We start from the raw sequence: 27,051 nt of genomic DNA on the forward strand, positions 1-27,051 counted from the left end.
TGTCGATTTGGCGGTGCGAGTCTGATCCGGTTGCTTGTTGTGGTCCATATTTCCATTTTCACGCTATCAATGCCGTTTTTAGTCCTTTTGCGCCTTGATTATGCAGACTTTTTAGGTGGACTTTTCATGATGTGGTTTATTAATGAAGTGAGAACTCTTGCTCCATTTTTTATTCGAGAATCATACACCCTTTTTGTTCCTTGACCTTAACTTGTTTTCTAGGTTGCCAATCTTTTTCTTTCATTACAGTTCGAACTCAGCTAATAGAATGATGAGCTCACTTCGATGCAATACCTTTTAAGTCGTTTTAAAGTAGCCGTCTACATTCAGTGTGGTTTTGAGGCACATTTCAGCGCCATTTACTATTAGGATTTACACTGACAGCTTCATAATTAGTGATCGAATGTTTCGTACTTGCTCTTGTTTTTGGCTTTATTGTAATGCATAAACATTTAATTTCAAGTGTGAATAAAAGTTTCTCTTTTAGGAGAAGGAGGTTGCTAAATGGTGCTTGAAATGAAAGCCAATGATTTTGATATCGCCTGTACTTTTTTCAAAAGTAATACCTAGTCTCACCAGCATTTGTGTAGCTCATGTTAACAAGGCTTTTACGTTGACCTATGACCAAAATTTGACATTTTCGGCCCTTTTCAATCAGGCAAAGCATGGTCCCTTTTCTCCTGAAAAAGCACCTGATGTGGGTATTTTCGATTTTATTGGGAAGGAGCGTCGGTAAATGCTTCTTTACTGAAGTTCCTCATTATTAATTGCCATTTGTCTATACTTCAAAGATCTACATATTTAATTCCCTATCGTAAAGCTTTTGTCACTTGCGTAGACGGTAGTCTGCCTATGAATATACCATAGTAATTCCATTATCATTGACTGTCTGGGCAATATTTTAGAGCGAAATGGCAATCGTTGGGCACTATGTCTAAAGCAGAAGCCCAGGACACATTTGTTCAGTCACTCCTTCAAATTTGTCCTCAATTCACCGCTCATCTTGAGGCGAATGATGTAATATCATATCAGGATGACGCTGATGTGTAAGTGTATATTAATAACTTCTCTGGCAGTCATTGTGTTACTTCCGGGTCTCATCCCCGCATGATTCGATCCTAGGACATTTAGTTCCGTTACTTTCTTTAAGCACACTAAAAGTAGACTAGTGTAATCATTGCATTGAATACACTGTTGCTCCGCATTCTACGCATCTACTTGAAGATTTTACGCCTTTGCAATGCAGCACCTTTCAGTTCCAAAGTTCACATCATACCTGGTGTGGCTTGAACTGTTTTATTTCGCTAAAAGGTGGCGCTTTTATGTAAGCCTGGCCTTGTTCATAATCGTCTTATTTAACTGCGTTTTCAAGAAAAATTATTAAAACCTTTTGTATCAGGAGTGCTGTATATCCGATATTAGAATTGCACTATCTTGTTCCTCCGTGCTAATTTCAGTCGCCGGCCACATTAGAAATATTCTACGACTTTACATTCGTTTTACCATTACTAACACACAGTGGTTATGTTGACCTGAACCCTCACAAATAAATCTGGTGCTGACGTTTCTCTTTCAAGTAATACCAACTCTGCGTTTGATTTATGCGCGCTTATTTCCAATATTTTAGATTTTTGCTGGCGGGAATCTTGTGCTTGAATTGGTTTCATAAATGTCGTCACGCTATTAATAAGTCTATTTAAATTCTTTTTACACTTTATTATTCATCAAAAGGGAAATAGTGAATGACCTTTCAACAGTTTCTTGCCTTTGTTGTCTGAACAAACGGGTGACTTTCCTTTGATGCAAAAAATCAGCAAATTTATTCAACCGGTACGCGCTTTTTTTGAATTGCTCAGTTTTTGACGTGGGCGTGCTTTCCTTGGGTTGGGTATGCCTTAGCTTGCACTATGCGACGTAGAGGTAGGTCAAGTCTTTCCAGGTATGGAAACTGCGACGCGCATGTTATTCGTTATGTTTTCTCAACGAAAATATAAGGTGTAAATGACTTGTGTAATACATCGATTAATCACCATTTGCAAGTGTTCCAAAAACACCATTTAAGGAGTTGTTTGTGCCATTTTTTAATCGGACTTTGCGACACACTACTAATGTTTCATTACGTTCTTATCACTTGGCATTGGATTTTTGTGGTCTCCCAAATAACTAACGCTCGGGTTTTATACTTTATTTGTTACACCTCAGTTGTTATAGGGCAAGCGAACTGTTCGACGTTTCTGTTTTGAATTGCAATTCCTGTTTCTGTAGAGAACCTCAGGAGTGTAATGACCTCCCACCTACTGCTGTCCACGGCATAAATAGGTAACTGTTTCATTCTGTTTAACGTGCTATAATATTAAAGGAAGCTTTTATTCCATATCTAACTGAGGCGCACTGTTGTAAAATTTACCGCATTGTATCGGATACCGCGTGACTGCCATTTCGGCGCTTAATGCTTTCCACCGCCTACACATCAAGTGCTAGACATGTGAAGGTCTGCAGGTGCCATTATTAATGACTTCTAACGCTTTAATCCATCAATGGCTAACCTGTACATGAATCACCTGTCCCTACCGTTTAGTCTTGTGCGAATAACTTTTAATGATTCATTTCAGTCCTTGCTACATTCTGTTTCTAAATTTATTGACAAAGGCCTGACAATCCTTTACTTGTAAAGTATAGCATTTGTTTCACCCTAATTTTCGATTATGCTTCATGGTGTCGATTTCGCTGGCACACAACCTCGGAATTCTGGGTTTTGGGAACACTTGCATGTGCCGATGCTTTAGCAGTTTGTTATGTCAGGTCCAGTGAAATCCACTACATCTTTTTGTGCGCTTGCCTGAAATCAGTGTCGATTTTGAGCAATTTTTAAAAGGAGGCATTTATTGTCTTACTGGGGAGTGTAGACACAACTGAATGTTGGTGGACCGTGACAATGCTATGTGACTTAGTTTGGCTTGTTAGTGCTATTTGATTTCAACACCGAATCGTATGGCTGGGGTAATTCGATGAGGTAATATCTTTTGGGTCAAGTGTATAAGAGCAAGACTATGAGCAGAACAACATTCTGGGAATGGACTTTTCGTTTTGATTTGTGGTACTTGAGGGTCTTATTTGATGCGTTATTTATTGCTCAATTGACTATTTGAACATCGCTTCTGCTATATTATACATAGTCTTCACACATTCACTTGATAGCTTTTGGTCTCCGGGAAGCATTAGGCTTTCTCATTGCAAATTCTTGTCATATTTCTCTTTCTACAGTCACTCGCTCTCCGTCGGTCCTTCCCAAAAGCTCAATTATCACTTCTCCCCCAGTCAAGAGTAATTTTATGCCTTTCTACATCTTGTACTAATTTCTCTTATATACCTTTGTTGCTCTTTTTGAGCATATTTTTTTGTGATTTACCCACAGTATTTAATGTGGGTTATATGATTTGCCTTTGTTACTACCACAGTATGAAATCAAACATGGGGATTGTGGGGTTTGAAGTAGTTTTCAACTGGGAAACATTGATGACTTAAAATCAATTCTCACTGTGATGCTCAGCTGTGAATTAAAAGGTGATAATTTGGATTTATTGAAACCATCGTTTGCCTTAATGTAATTTTATAGATCTCAGATTCGTAACGCACTAAATACTCAAACTTTGGATCAGTTTCGGGCGTACGCCGCTCAGTATTACCCTGACAATGAGGCTAAGGTAAGTTCAATGCCCATCAACTCTATTTTGAAATCGTGCCTACACTACCAATATTCACTTTTACCTTGTCTCATAAGGCAATTGGCTCTTTTATGTTAAATTCAGTATCTGAATTTCAGCAAGCGGAATTGATCACACAACTGCAAGATCGCCACTTCCACCAGTACATGATTTACATATCCGAAAATCCGTCCGCTCTCCCCGGAGACATTTCCTCGCAGAATTCAGAACTAGCATCGCACGCATCACAGTCTCAGTCGAACGATGAATCTGCCTTGGTATGACCTTAGCTTTAGTAAGACGGAATAATTACGGAAAAGAAGTTGTGCATCGCTGGCACTCTGCACTTTATAAAAGATAGGAGAAAGACTGTCAGTCTGCTTCGTATTTACGGATTTTTGCCGATTTGGACCGTTGTATTTACTGCTGAATCTGGTTCCAAAGACTGCCCTCACCAACTTTGTTTCTATTTGTTTTCAGGCCTAATACTCCTTTTCTCCTTAGGTAAAAAACCAATCGCACGAAGCCACTGTTTGCAAATCAGCCAAGGACGGGATGGAATCCCGCTGTGGTAAATTTTATATTAACACTGTCAAAATGTGCAAAGATTACTTCTTCCCCAAACCACTTCCCGTCTATGCCTCTTAGAGGGTAGCGTCAGTGCCTGAGATGTTACATGTTTCCCACCCCGATATAATTTGCCCTTATGCAAGTCAGTTCTTTTTGCACTGCTATTATTGATGATCTGAGAGCCAATGACCATTGACCGCCACTTTAGTCAACGAACAGCAGATGAATGAAGGCGATCTCGTCGCCCACATCCCTGATGGAAGGGACCACCTAGCAGCGCCCCAAATGTGGACGAGAAATGACATCAATGAGTTCAAGGCCCTTCTCGCCAAAGATCCCGAATCTGTCCTCAACGTAGGGAGCGGGGAACTGGTCACAGTGAGTTCTCACATCTAAACTAGCATCCTAGCGCTAGGTCGCCTATTGGTACACACTATATCGTCTCGTGACGGTTTTCATCTCTACGCCAGATCCGCGTTTCCGTGATTCCATCTGGCAACTGTCTCGTTTGGGAATTCGCCACAGACGACTACGATATCGGCTTTGGCCTAAGCTTCGAATGGCCCCCAGAATCTACAGGCGCAAATAACAATTCGAGAGACAACGGTGAGCAAGCGACTCCAGATGGGGGATCGCTCAAGGCACCCTGGAACCTCATCCAGGGGTCCTCCCAGCCTCCCCAGAATAGCGAAGGTAAGTCAATGTGACTTTGAGTCAATAATGCGATCCTGAAGAACTCTGCATTCAGATGTCAACATCACCTATCCTTTTCTCAATACAGTTACTTCAGGATCTTCAGAGGCTGTCATTGAGGAGTTAATTCCAGTTTATAGGAGAACATCTCACACCGAGGTGTACTGTGGTTCTCACAACTATCCTGCCTCCAGTGGAACATACCTTCTCAAATTCGATAACACATACTCCCTTTGGCGAAATAAGATACTCTACTACCGGGTTTACTGCACACAATGAGAATTTTTTGTGACTTTTCCCTTGGAATAATGACTTGGTCTTAGCTGCGTCCCATTGTCCCATCCCAAGTTTTGTAATTGCCTATCTCCTGCGCACCTATAGATCGTTATCATTTGGTGAATCTACCCAGCTAAAGCTGGCCGTTGACCGGTTGAAGTATAGGTGATATCTGAGGGGACCGCATTAATGGGCAAAGTTAAAAGGCATCGTTGACAGAGGAGACACAATTGACGCAAATTGTACAGAACGTCAGCTAGGATGAAGTCGAAGGAGTGGGCCGGCTGTCACTAGCCATGTTTAACTGAAATCCTGGAGCGAGTTTCTTGAGGGCGGCGACGCGGTTGCGGAGACTCTTCATTCGTCTCTTGGAGGCATTTTTCGCCGGCTTTACTGCGCTTCTAGCACGGCGGAGTTTCTCCTTGTCGACAGAGGATAACCTTTGCGGAGTTCTATTAAACCAACTCGGGTAGTAGCTCTCTAGAACAACACCTTAAAAAACCATACATAACCATAGAAGACCGCATAATAGAGGAACAAAACTGCCCCTAAAGGAGACACTGTTGATTTACATACATTTCATAATCCTGTTGAAGTTGAGGACGTTGTGTACAGTTGAGGCGATTATGGGTGCTATCTCCTTATCCACCAAGATAAATGCCTTATCTCTTGCATTAAGTGTCTAGAAAGTACTAAGTTGCAGAGAAAAGTACCTTTTTCGATCTGGGCAAATAAATGCCGTAAACAGGACCAAATTGCGAGAAATACTTCCGCAACTGCTCTTCTTCAAAATGCTTCGGCAAGTGAGAAATTTTAAGGGCAGAGTATATTTTGCTCTTTCTTAGATTGGAACCTTGTACTTTTTTTCCAGATGTATGTTTAGAACTCTTCGCATTCATTTCAGCTGTGAAAAGAAAATAACGCGTCAGAAAAGTAGACAGGATTGCAATATCAACATATTACACAAATGTGCCGTTGAAGTGAAAAACTCTGAGTGAATAAAGCCTTAGTTGAATTAATGGTAACCTGATCACCACAACTTACACTGAAAAACGGGTAACCACGCCGATAAAAAGAGACAATTTGAAAGTGCCCTCGCAAAGATTTGCCCGACAAAATAAGAAATATCTGGGTTAAATACCGGAACTGAAAAAGACAACGTAAGCAAAACTTAATAAAAGATTAAAAACATTAAATAACTTGAAAACGGTAAAAGAATATTTTACAGCGCCGTGTGGCATTTAAACTTGACTTTTGTCAGTTCGTTCATGCTGACTCCGTTGGAGCACTTCCCTCCTCAGGCGTGTCTCTGAAGAGTCATATGAGTAAAAAACCATTAAATGACAAAAATGTCCTAGTATTTGTCATAAAGATAGTTAGTCGTACCTGCTGTTGCATGCGAATTGAGATTCGTAAGCATTTGTTTTGACGCATTGACTTTCTCCAACAAGTTCCTAATCACAGCTCATACAGGGTGGTCTGTTAGTTTTTGGGCGCGACTTCTGAGATCCCGTATGTTTGTTGCATTGCAATCACCAAACTTTACTGGGTTTTGTGTCATTTATTTGCGTGCGCATGTATATTTAGCTATGCGGGGGCGCTAAGTTCGTTTTGTGGCATTTTACAGTAGTCTCAATCGGTTGGTTTTATTATGTTTAGAAATCCATTAGCACTATATCTGAATAAGTGTTCCGACACAGAGTTTCCTAATCTTGATTATCAAAGCAGCCACTATTTTAAGCGAGCAGTTTATGCACTCAAATGCTTCTTCTGCTAGTTATCTCGACGAACCTGGGCGGTTTCATTTTCGCTTTCGAATTTCTTGTAGATATGCTATGGATTCACTACCGAAGGTATTTTTTAGATAGCTTGACTATCTATATTGCAGGAGATTTACGTGCGTTACTTGTCATCGTTGGTTGTTTCACTGGTATTCAGTGCCGCCTTTCTCATGTGTGGTTGTTCAATTGTCAGTTTGAGCATTTTCTCCCCGTTGTACCCAAACAGAATGTGGGACCCATTATTATTCATGCTTAGCATTGGAATATCATTGTTGGTTGTCAAAAGTTTCTATACGCATTTGAAAGGTGTGTGCATATACTCCTATTTTATTTGTCGAAGCTTCGGATATTGCATTCAGCAAAAATAGTGAATTTATCCAAATTCTGGTCGATCAACACAATCTCTTATTTTCTTTGACCTTGCTTGTCCTGGGGTCCCTGCAAGCGTTCACTGTGACTCGGTTGATGGGCTACAGGTAGGTGGCCTTATTTTTTACCATCCTAATGTATGTAGTGGGCGAATTGCCTGGATTCTTCAGTACGGCGGCTTCATTGGCTTTTCTTTTGCGATCTATGCTATATCTCAAAACCTGCTTACGTTGACTTTTGATAACAAGCCGGTTTCTCTTCTTGATATATTCAAGGATGCAATTTTGCAAAATGTTTTGCGAACCCTGGGTCGAATGATCTATTTTGTTTTGTTTTACACTTCATTAAAATCCGTTGTGCGGTTGGGATATAATTCCCCATTCCTAAACTCATATGTTGGGTTGTTGAAGGATTTTGACCTCTCAGTGGTACAGGAGATGTACATTGTTGGACTTTTCATTTTCACAACATGGAGCGCATCTCTTAATATTCTTCAGAATGCCATCACCAAGAGTTTGCCTCTTATTGATAGTGATGAAAGTCATTTGATGGTGGTCAGTGATTATCTCGACAATTCAAATGCCAATGGTCTCATACACGTAAGTGTCCAAACTTCTAACCAATATTTCTAGCACCTATTATTGGGTAGACTCGCTGATTCTATTGCTGCTGATGCAAAAACCCGGGAACAAGTATTTAATATTACGGATATAAGTAAGTTTAACCCTAGTGCATTTTGGGTGCCATTATTGATAGGGTGAATTAGAAGTAAATGTTTGTGGTCACATGATCTTCCGTCGTCAGTGCTATGCGATTCTTAGTCATTATGAGCGGTAATTTGTGCAGTATTCTCTACTGGGGGCTCAATATAAGTCGTTGATGACACCATAGCACTTTACCTGTGGCCAAATAGCTTGTGCTGTCCCATTCTACCTTGTCGCCTTTCTAGATGGTCAAGTGACTGTGTGGCTTCGGTTGAATGAGTCGTGCCTTAAGAAATTGGAGACCTTCCTAAGTGGCGTGAATAAAGCTAATAAGCAGCTCACCGCTGGCCATTCTGCGATGATTGGTAGGCAGCTGTCTGCTTTCATAGTTCTCTTTTTTTATTTCTTCAATTACTTAGTTAGTCAGTCGTTTAATTTTTACCTCAACTACACTTAGGAAACGGCTCGAACTCGACTTTACGGCTTGTGCAAGTTTTTACTAAATCCATCGTTAACTCGGTTTTAGTGCATTTGTCGTGTTCAGCCTGTGAACCCATGATAGCATATTGTTTTTCCTCCATTCTTGAAGAGAATGTCCTAAAAATTTTTTAGCTTTCTTGATGCATTTATTATTATGTTTGTAGCGATTTCCCGTCCATTCGAGCACCTAAATGCGCCATTGCTGTTCCCGAAAACTGCTCCTTTAAAAAATCACAGTGATCAAGAAGCATTTGGACCAACTATTCGCCATCTTGTGAACGAGGTACCGCTTCACTTTTTTAACTTTGGGCATCTCTCTTTGCATACCGACACTTTCCAGACAAAAGATTCGAATTCGGTTTTCTAAATCCTTTGCTCGTTGCGCGATGCAAATTTTTTTATTCGGAGACGTGGTTTATGATGTGATGTTATTGTTCTTTTTTCAGTATAATCACCAAAAGTTTATCCAAATTTACGATTTAGACTTCAGCTTTCTGCACGAGGCTACCGTTTCTCCGATACTTGCTTCGAGATGTGCCATTCGCATCCACATGGCGCCTCTTCAGTTCTGGCGGGACAAACCAGGTGGTGAATATATGGAGCACTGCCGAGGAGTCTTACCAATCGGGGCAGGCTGTTATTTGGGCTACAGAAATCCTTGGAATTTTGACTCTCTCTTCGTACATAGAAGATCGTTTAGGAGCAGTGCAGCGCTCTCTTGGGCTGATATTGAGTACGATTGATGAGTGTCTCGAGGTACTACTCCTGGCTCAAAATACCGTTGCCACCAATTTATTTCCCTGATTATCCCTCAGAACCGGACCGGAAGAATGTTGGTTCTACGTCATGAGACTTAAGGAAGGCTTTTGAGGTGCTAACACCTTATGCATCTTACTGGCTTTTATTTTCGTCAATTTAGGCTATGGAATTGCATTTCAAGTTGGTTGGTCTCGCACCCCCTCACAGCAGTTTGACTTCACTCAAGTTGGAGACGCACTGCCAGATTCCCAGTGTGCCAACACCCGAAAAGGAGAATGCGACGACGGTTAATGCCTACCGATACGCATCGGATACCAACCTTCCCTGGCGCATTCATGCCACGCTACGTTGGGCCCTGGTCTCGTGTCTCCGCCAGTTTGGCAGTCATCTTAGGTACGAACTGACCTTTCTCCAGACTGTCCTAGTCGGCAAATGGTTAAAACAATTTCCCCGTTCTTACCTAAGACCTTTCAAACGTTAGGAAATCTCACGTTCCCAAATGCTCGCTGACTCTTTAAGAAACGCTTTTGCAGCTCAAACACGTAAGGAAATGTCTTCTTGTAGGACAATGCAGATGAACGCCAAACGAAAAGAAAGACTTCAGCATTTGTGGGAAATGATAGTGGTGACGGACGACAAATGTTGAGGGAAGAACAGACTACGAAGAGAGGGCCTTTGTAGCTATCGCGTTGCGTTGAGCGTGCAAACATTTCCATGTACTATTTCCAGAAATGTATGACACATACTTAAAATGAAATAAAACGATTTTTCGAAACATGGCATTGTTTTATTCAACATTTGGAGGTCTCTGGATGGAGTTCTTCTTGATTTTTTCCGCCATCCATCGGATCGCATCGATTACACCATCACTAAAGCGCAAAAACTGTTTGTGAATGATCCTGCAGCAAGGCGCTACGAGTTAACAGTAAAATCAACCAAATTACCACTCGTGTGGTTAAAATGCAGAAAAGATCGGGGGCATTAGGAATCTTGAATTAACAGAAGGGGAGGGGTGTTGTCTAAAAGCCTAGAGATGGTCAGACGCACCCTTTCAGAGCGGATGCGCCACGCATTGAACAGTCTCTAGATCCGATAAGATGTGCACTGTCCTGGAAGACCTGCCTGATCTCTGATACTGGAAAGGCAAACTACAAAAAACAGATGAATATAAGGCTCGCGGCCGGAGTGCTCGTAAACAAGATCGAAGGAGTCTGAATAGTCAAGATGTAACCATTAGCCGTAAAAAAACAGTTTACGTAGAGAATGAGAAACGGGATAGAAATAGATCCTGTCAATGCAGAGAAGCTTACGTCGAGGTCTTGCTTGTTGGCGATGATTAAAAGAGGAACTCCTTCAAGTGCATGATTTTGGATCATTTTATCTTAAAAATAACTCAGAATAGCATTTACCAAAGGCTCCCTTTGATTCGTCAAATCGGCCGGGATCTGAAGAATCGATAATAAAAATGACACCGTGAGACTCTATGTAGTATTTGTCCCATAATGACTGAAGTTCAGTCTGACCTCCAAGGTCCCAAAATTTCATTATTATACCTTCAAGTGCGATCTGACCAACTAAATGTGACAATCACTACAGATGATAACGTTACTATTCAATCCTACGGTGGAGGTAATTTTATGAAGCGGTATCGACTTGTAATTCTCGTTGAATTTCGTCTTTGCCTGTTCAAGGTAGGTCTAAAGGCAAATGAGTAGCAATTAAAGTACCGTTTTTCCCGCTTGATCAAGGCCCAAAATCAACACGGAGTACTCGTCTTTCTTAACAATTTGACGGCAAAATCCTCGAATAAGAGTATACATCACAGGTCAACTATATGTAGTCGCTGTACGTCAGCAGCTAACAAGTCAATAAAGGTCATTTATCAAAAGTTCTGCCATGCGATGCATTTGATGCAGGTAGAGATGATTATGAACGTACCCGATCGGCAACTAAAAAGGCAGTATTAATGTAGGCACCAGACATAATGCTAAAAAAAATGACCAGCCAGTATATACAAGATCTTTTGGACATTTGAAAGTTTTCACTGATACAAATCGCAGAAATTCGAGGTGAAAGTGTTTTTGGGTATGAAATAAAAAAAATGGTAAGCTAAGCATTCATCATTTGAGTGTAGTTGCACAAGTATTGGTTAGGGTTAAAAAATGTTTTAAAATCTGATAATTTATGCTTACTGTAGGAGAAAACGAAAGAGTTAATTCTTAGCAGGTCGTATGTGGTCGTTTGACACCAGACCTGTGGTACAGTCGAACAACGTGGGCACCTTAAATGCCTCAGGGCGAGACACCTCTTACTATAATGCCTAGCGCCGCCCTAATTACTAAAAAACGCTAAAATTCCCATCCTAGTATGTGTCAAAAAGAATGCGGTTTATCTAGCGTGACAGAGCACTGGCAATAGGCTGAGATGACTTTCTGCCTTCATTAAGAACTTACGAGTACTGCTACTGGCTACCAGTCGGTTTTTGGATCAAAAGCAATTGATAATGAAAAAAAAGATATTTTTACACAGATAGAAAGCGTTTGCCTGGCTTTCGTATTCTAAATTCAGTCTTTGCGCAGCTTAGAAATGAATATGGATGTTTCGCCCATACATTAATGAAATCAAATCATCATAAATACGCTCTTAATTACAAGGTCAAATCCAATATTTGGGGTGAGGCTCATTGGATTTTTACTGATTCGCAGAAATGAGTGAAGAGGAGGAGCATCCAAAGGGTATTCTGAAACATACCGATACAAATGAAAAAAAAAACAAAACCTTTCAGTGGGACGAAATGAATATATTGGCCACTTACCATCCTACGGACAAAACATACGGTCATATGAAAGTGGATGAGCCACCGACCCCTTATAATTTTGAATATAATGCCTCTCAGACACCTAGCCAGGGAGTCTCAGCTGAAGCACTTGCAAGCAAACTTGCCGGTATATCTGATAAACCACCCGGAATGCTTGTCGTAGGTTATTTATTTCGCCAATATCTGTGAGCTCGCTTTTTATCCTATTTCTAAGTGACGGTTTAGTGTGTTTTTTTACTATCAATCGTTATGCACCTTTCTTCTGATAATTTTAAGCTTACTCATTTTTACCATGCATCATGTTTTCTTCCAAAAGCAACATTAAATTATTAGCTTTTTAAAAATGATGCTGTTTTGGATTTGGACATTTGATTGACGCTGAGGATTAAACATGGGCGAATCTGTGGTAAATGTCCGCATATTTGTAGTTTAATCTTGGATACTTGGTCTTTTTGCAAGTTTTCATGATGCTCTTGCTCTCCAATGAACTCAAGCGTTGGTACGAATCATTCTTATGTGGCATTTAAAAGGATTATGATCATTTTATGTCCACTTGAAGGTTTATAAATCGGTCGGTAATTCTCGGCATCGGCTGCTTTCTTATAAAAGTACCCGACTTTTGCGTCAGCACGTGTATTTTAAGTAGCAACTGTGCACAACCAATGTTTGATCTATGGAAGGGAAACACTTTCAATCAATTTCTGTTTTTAGTTCACCATTCTTGGGCTTGTTTTTTTCTACTCAAACAATATTATCACAACCCATTCGTGTAGCCTGATCAGCACAAGTTCTCTTGAATCTGTATTCCTAAAGAGTGTTACGGAGTGACGCCACGTTGGTGCATGGTTTAGTTACGCCATGTTGATAATGAGTGGGATGTTTACTAATGTCATACCAGTGTGTGTTTACCATCGTACATGTTCAAAATTTCCTTGCATTCTTGTTTTCCCGTAGCTGAGGACTTCATGTTTTGTATATCCTCTAACTGAACTCTTAGTGAGACCTACATTGTCTTACACTTCACTTTTGCTGCTGCTAAATTTGTTGCAATTCACCTTTACACTATAATTTGTCCTTTCCATGCCTTATTTGTGAAAACTAGATTAAATGATTTGAAGTCACTTATGACCTAGTTCGTAGTGAGTTTTCGCCTCAGTGGATTTGAAGCTCAAGCTCTAGTCTTTCAGGATAGGAAGCACGACGCTGATGCCACTTTGGCACCTGAAGAAGCGGAACATCGTCGGCAATTTGAGGAGAAACGGAAGAAGCACTACAACGAATACCAGGCCGTTCTCGCAATGCGAGGATCACACAGCTCTGGAACTGGGGAAGATGAAGATGAGGACGATGACTATGTGGATCCCATCGCGGCGAGGAATGCAAAAATAAACTCTCAAACACACGCTCCACACAATCCCAAGTGAAGATTCACCTTCATGCACTCACACTTCCTCCCCCGTTCTCCTCTCCTCAGTATTCTCAGAACTACATTCGTATTTTATGTAAACTTCCGATACATGGGTCTGTGACCTGTTTTCGTAAGATTTAGAGCCTGCCTATTACGTTTGACAATGGTGCCCCTTAAAACACCATCAGAGCAATGTTAATTATTTCGACTGGTGCAAGTGGAACTATTTCCTGATGCTACTAAGGTGCTCTATGGATATTGGAGTTCATCCGAATTCTTAAGTGCAACAGTGGGGCCCACTTGTGTAAATCATGCCAAGTTTGTCAAAATAGTGGGAAGGTTAGATTGTTTATCTCAGAAAAAGGCGAACACGGATTCACGGCTTGGGTGCTGTAGTCATGCTGAGTCGAAAAGCTTATATTTACAATAAACTAGTAGATTACAAGATACAAGTTTTGTCTGTCTCTAGGGCCTAGATATCCACGCTGGGGGATTTCTATTATGGGGTGCGACGGTTTTTTGGGCTCTTGGGCCGTGCGCACTGGGAAGATCGCATTGTTTGGCAACAGGCTGGGTTAATCAGTTTTGAGACAAACTATGAGATGTCGCGGTGTCCGCCCATTCCACTTTTCTACTTCGCGCACTAAAGTAGACCTTTAGGTGCGCCCCATCACCTCACCATGACTGCCCGCACTCATTTGATAATTTCCACTTGTGCTTTTACTGCCCCTGCCTAGAAATTCTAGCGTTTTTCCTATGACTGTTAAAGCAGGTTTTCCTCTGTCCTTTCAGTTCCATGGCCGAACCGTCTTTCATCTTTTATTGTGCAGTGATGCAAGATTCCCATCATTTCATTAATTTAATGATGCACTTTCCAACGCCAAATCTTCCTTAAAAAAATCAAAGGCCAGCTAGCGTGTTCTGTGCTGTGCCATAAATTGTAGAAGGAAATTCAATGTATGCTTACACAGTTTTCTCTGATTCTTAGAAAAGTCTTCACTATTCGCGTAATTAGTTTGATGGCCTGAATTGAACCAGTATCGACACAAGAAATCGTTTTCCACTGATATCTCAAAGATACCTGGGAAAACGATTGCACTTGTTTTGAACATGGTGGTAGAACTCGGGCAAAGAACAACACAGAGGTGCAAATGTGTGCTCTTCCAAGTGGTCAATGTATGCGGCAGGAGCAGGCAAACCATCGCTTAAATGCATTTTGTTGTTCGGTCGTTGCTCACCTGATAACAGTTTTATCTTACGGTCTTATCAAATCAAAATCCTTCTCTAAAATGTTAAATTGTATACTAAAAATGTTATGAAATAAATAATCTAAAATGCGTCCGAAAGTGTTGTGGGCAGTAAGGAATTCAGTTAGGATTTTTGAGTTCTTCCAACCTCTGAAGGAAAAACTTTTTTCTCGGCACAACTCAACTGAAGGAAATGTTTTTGCATTCTTGTGTGTTTGAATTACTTTTCACAGGCATGCCAAGAATCTGGTGTTGAAATATGCGTTTCATTCAGCTCAAGATCCCCTTACATTTGGAAAGTTTGCGAGCACAAATCGGAGTCTGTAATTTTGGAGAGACCCGCAGTTCCCGATTTATGACCAGCATAATCAAATTATTGTAGCATTAATTATTTCAAAACTCTCATACAATTAAGGCTAGAAATAATACTTTTAATTCATTTTACTGTAGGTGGCATAAACCCACAATGATGTAGGTTAAATAACGAATAAATACCCAGATCTTTGCAGATCTTCGGATCACTAACCACTACGCGATATTATTGAGCTTACCTGCGGTTGAAAATACTTGATATGATACACCTTCATTCAGTAATTCACTATAAGGCCAAATGTTTGCTCTTTAGGCTGTCAATCTTCCCAACAAGCAATGATTTGTGAACGCAGGGAGGGGAGAACAATGATTCCCGTTGTTTCCTTTGCAAGCAATATTAAGGGAGGCATCCATCAACGGACGATATGACGACCAAGGCAAACAATGCATTTGAGACGAATCAATGGAATAAGACGAAGATAACGCTAAGGTGCTAATTGAATGTAGGAGGCTGACACAAATTTTCCGCTTCACCATGGACTTTTCCTCAGACATTTAGTACAAAGTCCAAACTTTTGGGCTTAACATATTTAGGAAAAATTAAGGCTTGTTAGAAATGCTCTTGCAAACAAGCATGAACTGGCTGTGAATTAGGTCAAACTAAGGATATTCGATCAGTTAACAAAGTTTTTGTCCAAACCCAATTCTCAAGACTAACCTCCTATATTGTTCTTTCTTTAGTTGTATCAGAAAAGAACATTTAAAACTTAGTGACATCGCAACGGTTCTCACTTAAATCGACATACCTATCGTTAGGGGTATGTGTATACAAGCTGGATCACAAAAATTTTTTGATTTGTGTGGAATGCTGTCACTGTTTTTCAGTCTCCGGATTTTTACAAAATGACAACGAAATTCGGGTTACATGCGGATGTGCGATACTACGAACGTGTGTAAGGGAAAATTATCATACATACAGATTAAAAGCCAGGTGATCCGCCCTTGGGCGATGGCGTAGGGAGGATATTTAGCACCAAACATTTCAAAATCATCAGGTAGTCCGTTAGACTTGCCGTTCCACCACTAGTTTCCCTCGTCTAAAGTTTACGTAAATTACTGGAAGTTTTTCCGCTTCACCTTTAATTTAAACATTTTGGAATACAAAATTCTATAAAAGCTAACTATTAGAAGTTGCTTCTCGAATTTTTAGATTAGTCAGCAAAATTGACAGAGCATTTGAATTTTCACCATTGCCCGGAGAACAGGTGGTAGGTGAATTACTATCGCATCGGAGTCAGGCTGAATGCACGTATTCGCTTTACCTCATGACCTCGGGATTGCGTCATCCCCTCCTGATCGCTTGTGTCAAGAGGTGCTGTGCCATTCAAAGTACGCATTAGAACCCTCATACCAAACAATATGGGTTTCCTGATCAGCTCAGACGAAACTACCTAACAATCCTTTAACCCCGCCGGCCCCCCCAACTGATTAAACTAGGCGTAGATCTGCCGACCAAGTAGAAAAATACCTAACTCCGGCTATGATTTCGCCAATGTCCTACCACAAAGTCACCTCGACTGGCGTTACGCCAGAAACCAACTGCAAACAAACCTGCGATACATCAGTCACGCGCAATTTATGCACTGCAGGAGCCCGGGTCTACCGACGCGCCGCCCATTAGATCCCAAGCACGGATACCTACTCCCGGTGCCGCACTCCACTGCACCTAAACCGCCACAATTTCCCTGGTGTGCAATCCAAGCCTAGCTTACGATTGGAGCAGACCGCCGCCTAACATGAGAGAACCTTTGATGAAGCACCGGGATAAACAGACTGAGGCCCAAAAGCCAAGACGTGACAAGGCAGTTTTAGCGACATCGCGCATCCCTCCTTCCCTCAAACCATAGAAAGGCGGCACGATCACTTATTCTTCAGGTTCTTCACTTTAAAAAGATAAAGATTAATCAGACAAACAATGTTAGAGAGAAAGAAGAATCGGGAAAGGTTGAGACGTGAATAATGGGCAACAGCGAACCAGTGAGGGAAGGACGGGTGTATTATAGGGATCATACAGTGCGTGCACAGAATTGTGTTAGTTGGAAACATCAGACAGGTTGGGCGGTTTGAGATGAGAAGATTGTTGAGGGGGCCAGAAAGGTCGTAGCTAAAGGACAGAGGGGTCAAGACGACAAGAGCCACTAGTGCGCACATTCTTAAATGTGAGGTAATGCGAGGCTATCAGGTTCACAGGACAGCGCAGAGTTGCAAGTTTTAAAAGTGCAGTCCAGGCGTAGTCATGGGGGCCGTAGGAGGACCAGCCAGACCATGAACGGGAATTGCAGCGGGAGCAGCTGGGAAGGGTGCGTGAGAGGCATTGATGAAAACCGGAGGATGCGAGGTGTGGGGGTGGTCACCAAGAGATCGAGCAGATCCTGACTGACGTTGCGGAGCAGCCAGCAATGCAGGGCCTCCCGCAGTTCCCGACTGGTGCGAAAAAACACTCGTCGAATTTGCGAGACCTCCGCTCGTGTAAGCGAACTAAAGGAGAATAATATATGGATACAATAGCAGCAACACTAGTACAACGGTTGTCCCCGAACAAAACTGAGCGCTCATGAGAAACTAAGAGAAGATAAGAGCAGATTCGGTGGTGAAAATCTAGTGAGAAAAATTGCATTTTAAATCACACCCTCTGATGAGAGGACCTTACATTGGGATCAAACGGCAGAGGAGGTGGAGGTGTTGGATGCGTTGGAGAAGGGGCATAAAGTCCACTAGGGGGCGGCATGGAAGCAGCTTGAGGCGGAGGCGGCGGAGCCGGTTGGGCGAAGGGTGGACCTCCCACACCAGGAGTCACACCGCTTCCACCTCGCATTGGTCCAGAGCCGTAGAGTGAGGCATTCGCATTGCCTGATTGAAGACGAGATGTTACCGATACAGAGGACGTCGATGAGGGCCGATCTGCACCAATCACACCAACATAGGGGGCATGATGTGGTGGGGGTGAAGGGGTGTAGTTAGAGGACCAAAGGGCAGCGGCCTGGGGCGCTACGGCACCAGCAACAGCGGCAGCCATAACAGCAGCCTCCTGATGGGAGTGGTGCTGTTGATGCTGCCATGAGGGGAAACCGCGTTGCTGAGCAGGTGGGGCGGGAGGATACAAGCTGCGCGGTGGCTGCTGTGCTCCCGCTTGATTCACATTCCCTGCTCCAAATGGGGGTACTGTGAAGTAGCTGTCCGTGCCCATTCCGTTCTGGGAACAGGTACCACTCATTTGATTATTTTGATGCCGCTAGAACAGGCACGTCAAGTCACTTATTGGCACTCGCATGGAACTCAGCATACTTATATAAAAAAAGATCCCAGAACCCCCATTCAAGGACATAGCTGCAAGCGAAAGATAAAAAGGGCGGAAGGCGTAAAATAAAGGTGTAAATTTATGCTTAACGCAACGCCGAAAGCGTACCATAGTCAAGTCAGGTAGACCGAATCCCATCATGGGTTGCTGTTGCTGAAGGGGGTGTAAAGTTTGTCTGAAAGGCTGCTGTTGCTGCTGTTGCAAATACACGGCAGCAGCTGGATTCAATGCGAGTGAAGAGTCTGGTGCAGTTTCAATTTTCTTACTTCCGTAACCGTCGAAGAATACAGAAGATGAATTGCTCGTATAGACACCAGAAGTTTTGCCTAGCCAATCTCCAACATCGCCGATGGGTCGCCGTAACTGAGATGTATTTATGAGAACTGTATTACCAGATGTTGAAAATGCCGTGGACATGGGGAAAGAAGTAAGCTCTGGTTTTGATGCTTGAGAAACAGGGGCTGCAGAAGAGCTGCTAATAACAGCGTTTGTCGGTTGTTTTTGAGGTCTGACCTTGCAGACATTGGCAGAAGTTGCTACTGCGGTAGATGCACTCGGAGCAGATACCCCCGAGGGATCGGGCAAGTGAGTTGCACCTTCGTCCTGTAGCATCTTCTCTTCGATTTCCGATTGTCTTGACTGTGGAATTGCACTCAATTCGAGCTCAGCTGGCATGGTTAATGGCTGAGGAGCGCCAGCAACTGCCACCGTCGACGGATGATCCGAGGTAGCGCTCTACAAAGTCCAAATGATACGAATGCTCGTGGACTCCAACAATTTCCACAAAACAACTACATATCAATTGATGGAACGGTACAAACAGGCAGATGTTATAAAGGACGAACTTGCAGTCAATAGTAGGATGAAAACAGACAAAACTGTTGAAATAAAATAACTGAACAATCAATCTTGAAATAGCAGCAACGCACCTCCACAGGCTTTGGGACAACCACTTTTTCATTTGTCTTAGCCGTCAACGACATTGGAGCATTCTCACTAGGATCACAGCTTGTCGATGTTGCAGTGGTTCGCGAACCGACAACAACGGACCAAGCGTAAGAAGATGAGACGGTAGTCGATACAGTCGCTTTAGTCGACGAAGCAGCAGAATCGGGTAAGGCAGTTTTCGATTTCGTGCTGTTTTGAGCAGCCAAAGCGGCGGCAGCGGCGGCCTTCTCGTTGATAGTTTCTTGAAGTGGTTTCAACCAAGCATTAGTTGGTTGAGGCATGGCTGAATTTGTCAATTTTTTGACAGCAGATTCCGAATGCTTTGAGGACGTTTGACTAGAGTTAGCAGAAGCAGCTGTGACTGTGGTCGGAGCAGAACGCTGCTTATCTTTTGCAGGTGCTTCATCATTCTTGAAAGGCTTTGAAGGCTTCTGGTCGGTCCTGGACGATGCCGTCTGACCACGAGACTTAACAAGATCACGGCTAAACAACAAAGATGCTCGATTTCACTTAGCAAAACGAGTATGATTTCAGTGGCGTTTCCCACCAATGTAAAAGACCAAGTTTAACCACTAATTAGTCACCATCAGAAGTAGAAATAGGCATAAATACCCATTAATCCTACTCACTTTTTAATTTTAACAGTAGAAGATCGCTCGTCGGAAGAAATGGAAGATTTCTGGCTCTTTTGCTGCAGTTTTGCCTTTTGTTGCCTTCTGCTTGACTTAGAACGCACCTCCATAAATCCATCCTCGCTGGAGATGGAAACACTCCCAGCAACAGATTCAGCATCTTTTACTTCCACAGCTGATCTAATAGGAGCTGCATCATTGCCAGATGACTTAACGGTAGGTAGCGGGGAGTCTAGAAAGCTCGGGTTGTCGCAATAAGAAGGTGGAGCCTCCGCGTTAATCGACATCAAGGGGACGATTTTGCCTGTGATCTTGGGAGTTGGGCGACGCTGTGCGGTTCTCTTGGGAGGATGGCTGTAACCGCCTGAGAGAATTAATGGAATATTGCATACATAATCCGCACAAATACAATGCCAGAAACGAATACATGTCAAGCCTGCGACCGCGCGCCCTGCTACGTTACTCACCCTCTTCATAATCATCATCAACAGCAGCAATGCAATCTTTATGATCAGCTGCTTTTGCAGTACTTGCTGCAGGTGATACGCTTGTAAAATCGGCAAAGGAACACCCCGGCGAAGTCCCCAACAGAGAGGAACTGAAACCTTCCGAGGCAGTCTCCCAGACCTCTACATCACTCGCCAATGTGACTGCAAGAAAAATAAGGCATGTGTCCTTCTTTAACACCGATCGACGGGACACATGCATGCCGGTATGGTGTCCACTGCATGCAGGGAATTGGGACTAGGGAAGACATGCTGCTAGACAACACACATGCGCGTCGCGAGGCTTGATAATGTTGGAAAACGAAGTTATCTGATATCGCTTACTTGAATGTGCATGGCTCCGAGATTTCGCAGCAGATACAAAGATGCTGGTTTCGCAAGATTGCACAGCGTCGACAGACCCACTTTGTTGCTGACCACTGGAGGTAGTGCTACCGTTTGATTCCGTATTTGCTCTACCTTCGCCCCTACTTGTATTGCTGTCGCCGGTAGAAGTGGTGGTGGTAGCAACGGTAGTTGAAGTGACGTTTGTATTAGAAGGCCCACCCTTAAAATCTTGATCATCATCTTCGTCCGGATGGCGACGGTTAATCTGCCGACGGGTGTTTGCGCGATCGATACGACCGCGGCGATGAGGCTGCCTTTGGGAGCCACCATGCTGTCCTCTCCGCGCTCTTCCACTGTTACTACCGCCCCGCCGCGGTCTGTGCGAATGATATTGTTGAGAATCCGATCCCGTCAGTTGCAGAGGCGTAGTGCCTTGCTCAGAGTCCAAAATTGCGTTGGCACCGACCTCATTCACATCATTTTGAGACTAAAAAATCGGAACATTTCACCGCCATGAAAAAGGGGCATATATATCAACCTAAAAACCAGCTACTAGGAAGCATGGATAGTTATGTAATTTTGACCAGTTTTTCGTGCTGATGTGCCAAACTGTAGAATCGAAGTATTCATTGCGACAAGAGAAACCCGAGTTTCTGTAACGATTTTTGTAACGTACAAGAAATAGCAGACTTCTAAGGTGCCGAATACATTTAGCAGATCCCATGAGCGTTGAGAACCCCCAACACCATAAAAACAACATACAATCGTGTTGGTAGTTTCTGGATTTTCATCGATCTTCCGCTGGTTTGGATGGTGCCCGCGAGGCTTCGCAACATCTTCATGACCACTGTACCGACGGTCGCCAGGACCACTGCGTGGAAAACTCTTTCTGCCTCGACCACTACCCGCTGATACGGCAGAGCCCGCCTTTTCAATAGCACGGTCACCTAAAACTCATAGACGTAAAGGCATGGAACGGATTGCTACCATGTTGATTCCTTTCAAGCCATAATAAGGTCGTTAAACACGTCGAAGAAAGCATTCTGTAAAAGTACGCATTTCAAGTGAACTACAATGAGACGTTTCAACCTTCAAGCATTTGTAAAATTCCGTAGGAAATCGCATGTATCATCACACTGTCTCCGAAGAGCGACATTGACCACGTTGTTCTTAAGTAAAGCTTCCAGTACTACAATGCTATTATGAGTACTAACTGCACATTTTGAAAGACACGAAGTCCCATAACCCATAAATTAAATGGAACACGAAAAAGCAAAATAAACACATTTGAATTTTAACTACCTTGTCTATTGTTTTTGCATCCACTGCTTCCACTCTTCCACCTATCCCGCTGATTGTGTGAGGAACACGCTTGCTGTCTACCAAAATCACCATTTTGCTGTTTACACGCATCATAATCAAGGAGAGCCCCACGATTTGACCTAGACATGCGAGTTGAGCCCCAAACAAGCTGTTGGCGTGGGAAGGTGCCGCTGACAATGTCGTCACGACGCCTCGAACTGCCCTGTTGTTCCTCGCTGCAATCACAGACAACAGGCTCGTCAACGGGAAGCTCCTCAGTACGATCATCATCCCTTTCCAATGCTCGTCGTGTCGAGCGCTTCACCACGTCCCTTTGTGGTGGGCCACGGTTCTGCCGTCCACTACTATTATAGGTTGCGTACCGATGGCCGCCATTCCTTTCGTCTACAATCAGATTAGAAGTTCATTGGAACATTTAAGCGGTATCCCGCATCAGCATTCTAACACGTACCGTTCGCATTTTTCGAACCGCCGCGGCTGGATTTGAACTTAGCATAGTTATCACGCGAAGACACAGGAGGAGGGAACGTATCAAAGTCCTTTTCGCTCCATTTACCAGAAAGATTGACTTCCATGAGCGGAGTAATGTGTGGTTGCTTTTGAACGAGTTGTGGTTGTGAGTTCTGTGGTGGGAAAGACTCGATTGTTGACGGTGCTGGGGGTGTAAATGCAGTGCGCAAACCCTCAGGATGAGCAGAGATCTGAAGGGGACGACTATTAATTGCTATAGCCCGTGGTAAAGAAGAAACAACCAGTTCCTTATTAGAATCACTCTCCATCCGCTTTTCCAGGACTGGAGAACTAGAAGGATGTTGCGTGATGTGAGGTTTTACAGAATGGAAAGGAAGGTGATTGACCACCGATGATTCCCCTATAGTATTCCCGTACGAATGTACCGAACTTTCGATAGGACGATCAGGTGGAAGCCCTTGAACGTGACCACTCTTTGGATTTGGCTAGTAGAAAGAATAAGATAAAATATGCAAAAACTACCTGTTGATTGAAAGCGTTCATCGCAAAATGATCGGATTTGAAATAAAATCCCTGACTGGTTGGTAATTTTGGAGAGTTAGAGAGCGGATATGAAGGATGCATAAATGGAGGCTGACTATTCGTTGAAAAAGGGCCAGAATTCCATGGAGGAGAAAGAGCGCCAGTCAAGTGTGCTTGTGATTTCATTTGCGACGCCAAATGACCGTTTCCAGAAGCCACCGAGTGCATTAAACTAGAAAACCCATTATTGTACAAGGCCGCAATCACAGGCTCCATAGTGTGATGCTGGGGAGAATGATTAACAGGGCCGTGCATGGAGAAGGCGGGAGTACCAGCAATAGCCGCCGTACCAGACTGCATAATCGACTGGGAGAAAACGCTAACATCGGTTAGGGTACTTTTCGTCGAATCAATGGACTGATCCTTCCGCTTAGACTCCATAACCTCAGCATCGCTCCGCTTCTTTCTCGCCATCTGTGCCCTATTTACAGCCGACTTAAAGGCCAACGTCCGCTCTTCACGCTGAGCCTGGACCTGGGCCTCAGAGGTAGTAAAAGACGTCCGTTGAAGCTGCTCTGACAAAAGAGCTGCTTCACGACTAGGAAGCACGTCTGGACGGGTGCCGGCGATAGGAGCAGATTCCGCAAATATGCCCTCGTTCGGAGCACAGAAAGATGTGTTGAAAGAATGCTGCATGGGGGACACGGGATTGAAACAATTAGGTTGATCCCAAGCAGTCCGCGGATATGGCACCTGTGCAGAGACCTGAGGTTGAATAGATGTCGGTGCCCATGAAGCCACAGATACAACCGATGTTTTTGGAGATTCGTTGGACATCTCAACGACAGGCGTCTTTGATAAATCCTCCTCATCATCACTGAAATTAATACGTTCTTGAAAGTCTGGTTCCTCCGTCGTTACCGCCGCCCAACCGGTCCGGGGTGCCGTACTTTCATTGGATACAGCCTTGGTTTCAGCTGGTTTCTCATTAATGCTAACTTCTGTAAGTTCAGGATCTTTGGGAGAAATCGAGTCCGATAATGACTAAAAATAGTGGAAAAAACGGTAAAAATACTGCTTCGTGAAACTAGAACATTAAGTAACACTAACTGAAGTGGCAGGGCGCTGGTAAAATGGTATCGTGGGCCCTGCAGTTTTCCCAGTCAATGGCCGACCAATATCAGAAGAGCCGTCACTGAGCGCTTTTATTGGAACGCTTTTCGAGGAACGGAGGGCGAAGAATGCTAAAACAACGGAGTGAAATTGCAGCAATGTGTATCCAAACCACGTAGAAATTATTTGGGGAAGAATTACGTTTTTGGGGTGGTTTAACCAAAGCTGCGTGAAAAGATTCAGTACAGGATGAGCGTTTAGAGTCACCATTGTCCTTCTCTGAGGCTTCAGCAACACCCTCGAGAAGAGAAGCAGTAGCTGTTATTTTTGGGTCACTTTTGGACGAGTTCTCCGAAGTAGTAATAGTGGAGGATCCAGTGCCCCAACCAGAACCTCCCGGCGGAACAATGTTTATTTTTGTATCCTGGCCACCCATTTCAGCCTTGATACTCGGGACCCACGGGGGCGGTGGAGGATTACGCCTAGTCCCTTGCAGTTTACCAACAAGCTGAAGGCCTCCGCTTCGAAGAGCTTCAAAGTCAAATACAAAAGATGACACTGAAGAGCACATTCTAAATAGATAATATCATGCAGAGAGACAAAGGTTCGGCAGGTCACCTTGACAAAGTATTTAGTAAAAATCGGTGCTCGAAGCATCCACAAGAAAATCAAAGCTGCCCAGCACGAAGAAAATGCACAAAACAAAATACATCTGCATAAAAACACTTACTAGGTTTTGACTGAATTTCACTAGCATTTCCTCTGTATACCAAGTTAATATTTGACTGTGCAAACTTTCCCTTTGGCTTGTCTATTCTTGAAAACTTCGTGTTCATTCTAGAATGATATAGGGTAAAAAAGAATGAGCTATCCTTTTCGAAAATTGCAAAGTTTATCAAGAGCCAAAAACAAGAAATAACGCAAAGACAGAAAACCCAACGCTTTACAATAAAGCCGCCCTAACAACAATGGAGTGCGAAAGCATGATAAATATAAACAAAAAATGATTTAAAGCTAATATTATTCAAAATCAAATTTGCTAAAACATCTAACAAATTAATCTTAAAGTGCTGCATGCTCTTTTTTAATGCTAAAAAAACCAAAAATTTAATTGATCTATGGCATAAATGTTATTGTTCTTCAAAACCGAGCAGTACTACTTTAGTCCCAACTAAATCCGAAGTTTGCTATGATTAAATTTGTGTAGACCAAACTCAAAGATCACCCTGATACTTCCTACAAAGGAGTTATGCAATACGATGGCAAAATATTCACTTTATGCATTTAAAAACGGCACGGGCTTTTGACATAAAACAGTGCTCTTTACCTTAACCAAGGGTTAAAGTGAAAGAGTCCAAAAGAGTTAGGGATAATGAGATATAACGAAGGCCACAGAGCCCATGTATATCAATTTGCCATAGTTCTACATTCCCGTAAAAACAAACGCCTTGCTTCACAAATAATCAACAAATTATGCAGGAACTTTTAATTTAGTAAAATTGACAATAAGGCACAAACTATTCTATTTAGAGAGAAATAATGAGGCAAACAGTTAGGATTAGGGCATGAATGGCAATAATTTTTAAAGTATAGACGCTTAGTAAAACGTAAACATATATTAATTAAAAATAAGTGAAAAAATGCAAATCAACCCAAGCATTTCTAAAGTAATAACAAGCCGCACAGGTACAAAAAAGTTGTCAGAAACAGCAGTAAGACTATGCAATTGTTTTAACATAGTAGATTGCTAAAGCGTAGCGTCCCGAGACTCCATGAAGACGAAATAAGACACAATACTCGGGCAGAATATATATATTCAGCACGGAGAAGGTGTCTGGGCTATTGGCTTGGCCCAAAAGGCCAGCCCACCCAGCGAGGTACAAGGGGGCTAGTTCGAAGTACAAAAGTGGCACCTCACCAGAACCAAGGGATAAACCACTATCGTATTACAAAAGCAAGGGCATACGTCAGAAAACACAAATTCTCAACGTTAATGGCAAAAGTCGGCTAGCCGTCAAACCCTTTTTAATGTGCATCTATGTGAAGTTTAAAAACTGCAGTTGGTGCTTTTCTGTCATAAGATAGACGTTTGGATTTGCCAAAGGAAAAAGGGGAGTCACAAATTCGTTATAGATTTTCAGGGATCTAAAACCGATCAAACTAGTGCGAAAAATCCATCTACAATACGAAAAAAATAATATATTATGATCACGACAAAACTCTCCTGAGGTATTAAAGATTTGTGGTGCTTCAACAGATCGTTTACATCTGCTCTCTAATTTGAAATCACTTAAGGCCCCTCAAATTCCACACTTTTTCGTCGGTATGCTCTTGGAGATTAACCAATGGCTCTAGCTGCTTTGCCTATCGGAAACGCTTTTCCTGCTGTGCTACAACTATCTCTTGCGTCTTCATGAGGCCACAGAGCTGTTCAGGTGAAAAGTTAATTAATCTAGCTTTTGGGTTGTTGATTGTCTCTGACACTTGCAAACTATAGGCATATTTAAGTTGTTTAGTTTTTAACACTTAACTTATTTACTATTAAAATCTTAACTGTCTTAGTGCTATGAGTTTTGGTCTATTCCGCAACTACTGCACAAACCTGCATTTGTTCAGGTCGCGCAAATTTTACCCAAAATCCTTAAAATAGATTTAACCAAACTTCGTGACCCATTTTGTGATATACTTTTGCTATAACATTTAGAAATGTCTGTACACCCTAAATACGTT

The 27,051-nt window shown here is 42.6% G+C and overlaps 6 protein-coding genes across 6 annotated transcripts; 3 read left to right on the forward strand and 3 right to left on the reverse strand. All coding sequences in view use genetic code 11, as the record gives it.

The window, feature by feature from the left end:
- Positions 1 to 69: 69 nt before the first annotated feature.
- EGR_02517 (Golgi resident protein GCP60) lies at positions 70 to 5,246 on the forward strand (the record flags this gene model as incomplete). Its single annotated transcript, XM_024491766.1, has 11 exons — positions 70 to 147; positions 524 to 732; positions 906 to 1,046; positions 2,266 to 2,319; positions 3,265 to 3,324; positions 3,617 to 3,704; positions 3,824 to 3,982; positions 4,209 to 4,275; positions 4,483 to 4,652; positions 4,745 to 4,967; positions 5,056 to 5,246. 11 exons carry the CDS (start codon positions 70 to 72, stop codon positions 5,244 to 5,246), a joined length of 1,440 nt encoding a protein of 479 aa, XP_024353917.1.
- A 253-nt stretch (positions 5,247 to 5,499) lies between these two features.
- On the reverse strand, positions 5,500 to 6,663 carry EGR_02518 (RNA-binding protein; the record flags this gene model as incomplete). Its single annotated transcript, XM_024491767.1, has 4 exons — positions 5,500 to 5,735; positions 5,820 to 5,925; positions 5,957 to 6,147; positions 6,630 to 6,663. 4 exons carry the CDS (start codon positions 6,661 to 6,663, stop codon positions 5,500 to 5,502), a joined length of 567 nt encoding a protein of 188 aa, XP_024353918.1.
- A 331-nt stretch (positions 6,664 to 6,994) lies between these two features.
- Positions 6,995 to 9,817, forward strand: EGR_02519 (hypothetical protein; the record flags this gene model as incomplete). Its single annotated transcript, XM_024491768.1, has 9 exons — positions 6,995 to 7,096; positions 7,132 to 7,330; positions 7,365 to 7,500; positions 7,539 to 7,992; positions 8,026 to 8,107; positions 8,343 to 8,462; positions 8,742 to 8,860; positions 9,061 to 9,333; positions 9,497 to 9,817. The coding sequence occupies 9 exons, from the start codon at positions 6,995 to 6,997 to the stop codon at positions 9,815 to 9,817; spliced, it is 1,806 nt and encodes a 601-aa protein (XP_024353919.1).
- A 306-nt stretch (positions 9,818 to 10,123) lies between these two features.
- Positions 10,124 to 11,156, reverse strand: EGR_02520 (ADP-ribosylation factor-related protein; the record flags this gene model as incomplete). The annotated part of the gene is made up of 6 exons (XM_024491769.1): positions 10,124 to 10,205; positions 10,384 to 10,484; positions 10,647 to 10,717; positions 10,746 to 10,902; positions 10,959 to 11,033; positions 11,064 to 11,156. The coding sequence occupies 6 exons, from the start codon at positions 11,154 to 11,156 to the stop codon at positions 10,124 to 10,126; spliced, it is 579 nt and encodes a 192-aa protein (XP_024353920.1).
- An 887-nt stretch (positions 11,157 to 12,043) lies between these two features.
- Positions 12,044 to 13,578, forward strand: EGR_02521 (Protein phosphatase inhibitor 2; the record flags this gene model as incomplete). The annotated part of the gene is made up of 2 exons (XM_024491770.1): positions 12,044 to 12,313; positions 13,342 to 13,578. 2 exons carry the CDS (start codon positions 12,044 to 12,046, stop codon positions 13,576 to 13,578), a joined length of 507 nt encoding a protein of 168 aa, XP_024353921.1.
- Positions 13,579 to 17,392: 3,814 nt separating this feature from the next.
- Positions 17,393 to 25,157, reverse strand: EGR_02522 (hypothetical protein; the record flags this gene model as incomplete). The annotated part of the gene is made up of 14 exons (XM_024491771.1): positions 17,393 to 17,659; positions 17,832 to 18,374; positions 18,588 to 19,214; positions 19,409 to 19,910; positions 20,057 to 20,423; positions 20,527 to 20,709; positions 20,890 to 21,379; positions 21,655 to 21,839; positions 22,195 to 22,599; positions 22,667 to 23,171; positions 23,476 to 24,252; positions 24,319 to 24,452; positions 24,523 to 24,852; positions 25,052 to 25,157. 14 exons carry the CDS (start codon positions 25,155 to 25,157, stop codon positions 17,393 to 17,395), a joined length of 5,421 nt encoding a protein of 1,806 aa, XP_024353922.1.
- Between the last annotated feature and the right edge of the window lie 1,894 nt (positions 25,158 to 27,051).

This window comes from Echinococcus granulosus, assembly GCF_000524195.1.
Source record: "Echinococcus granulosus chromosome Unknown EG_S00011, whole genome shotgun sequence".
NCBI classification, from domain to species: domain Eukaryota; kingdom Metazoa; phylum Platyhelminthes; class Cestoda; order Cyclophyllidea; family Taeniidae; genus Echinococcus; species Echinococcus granulosus.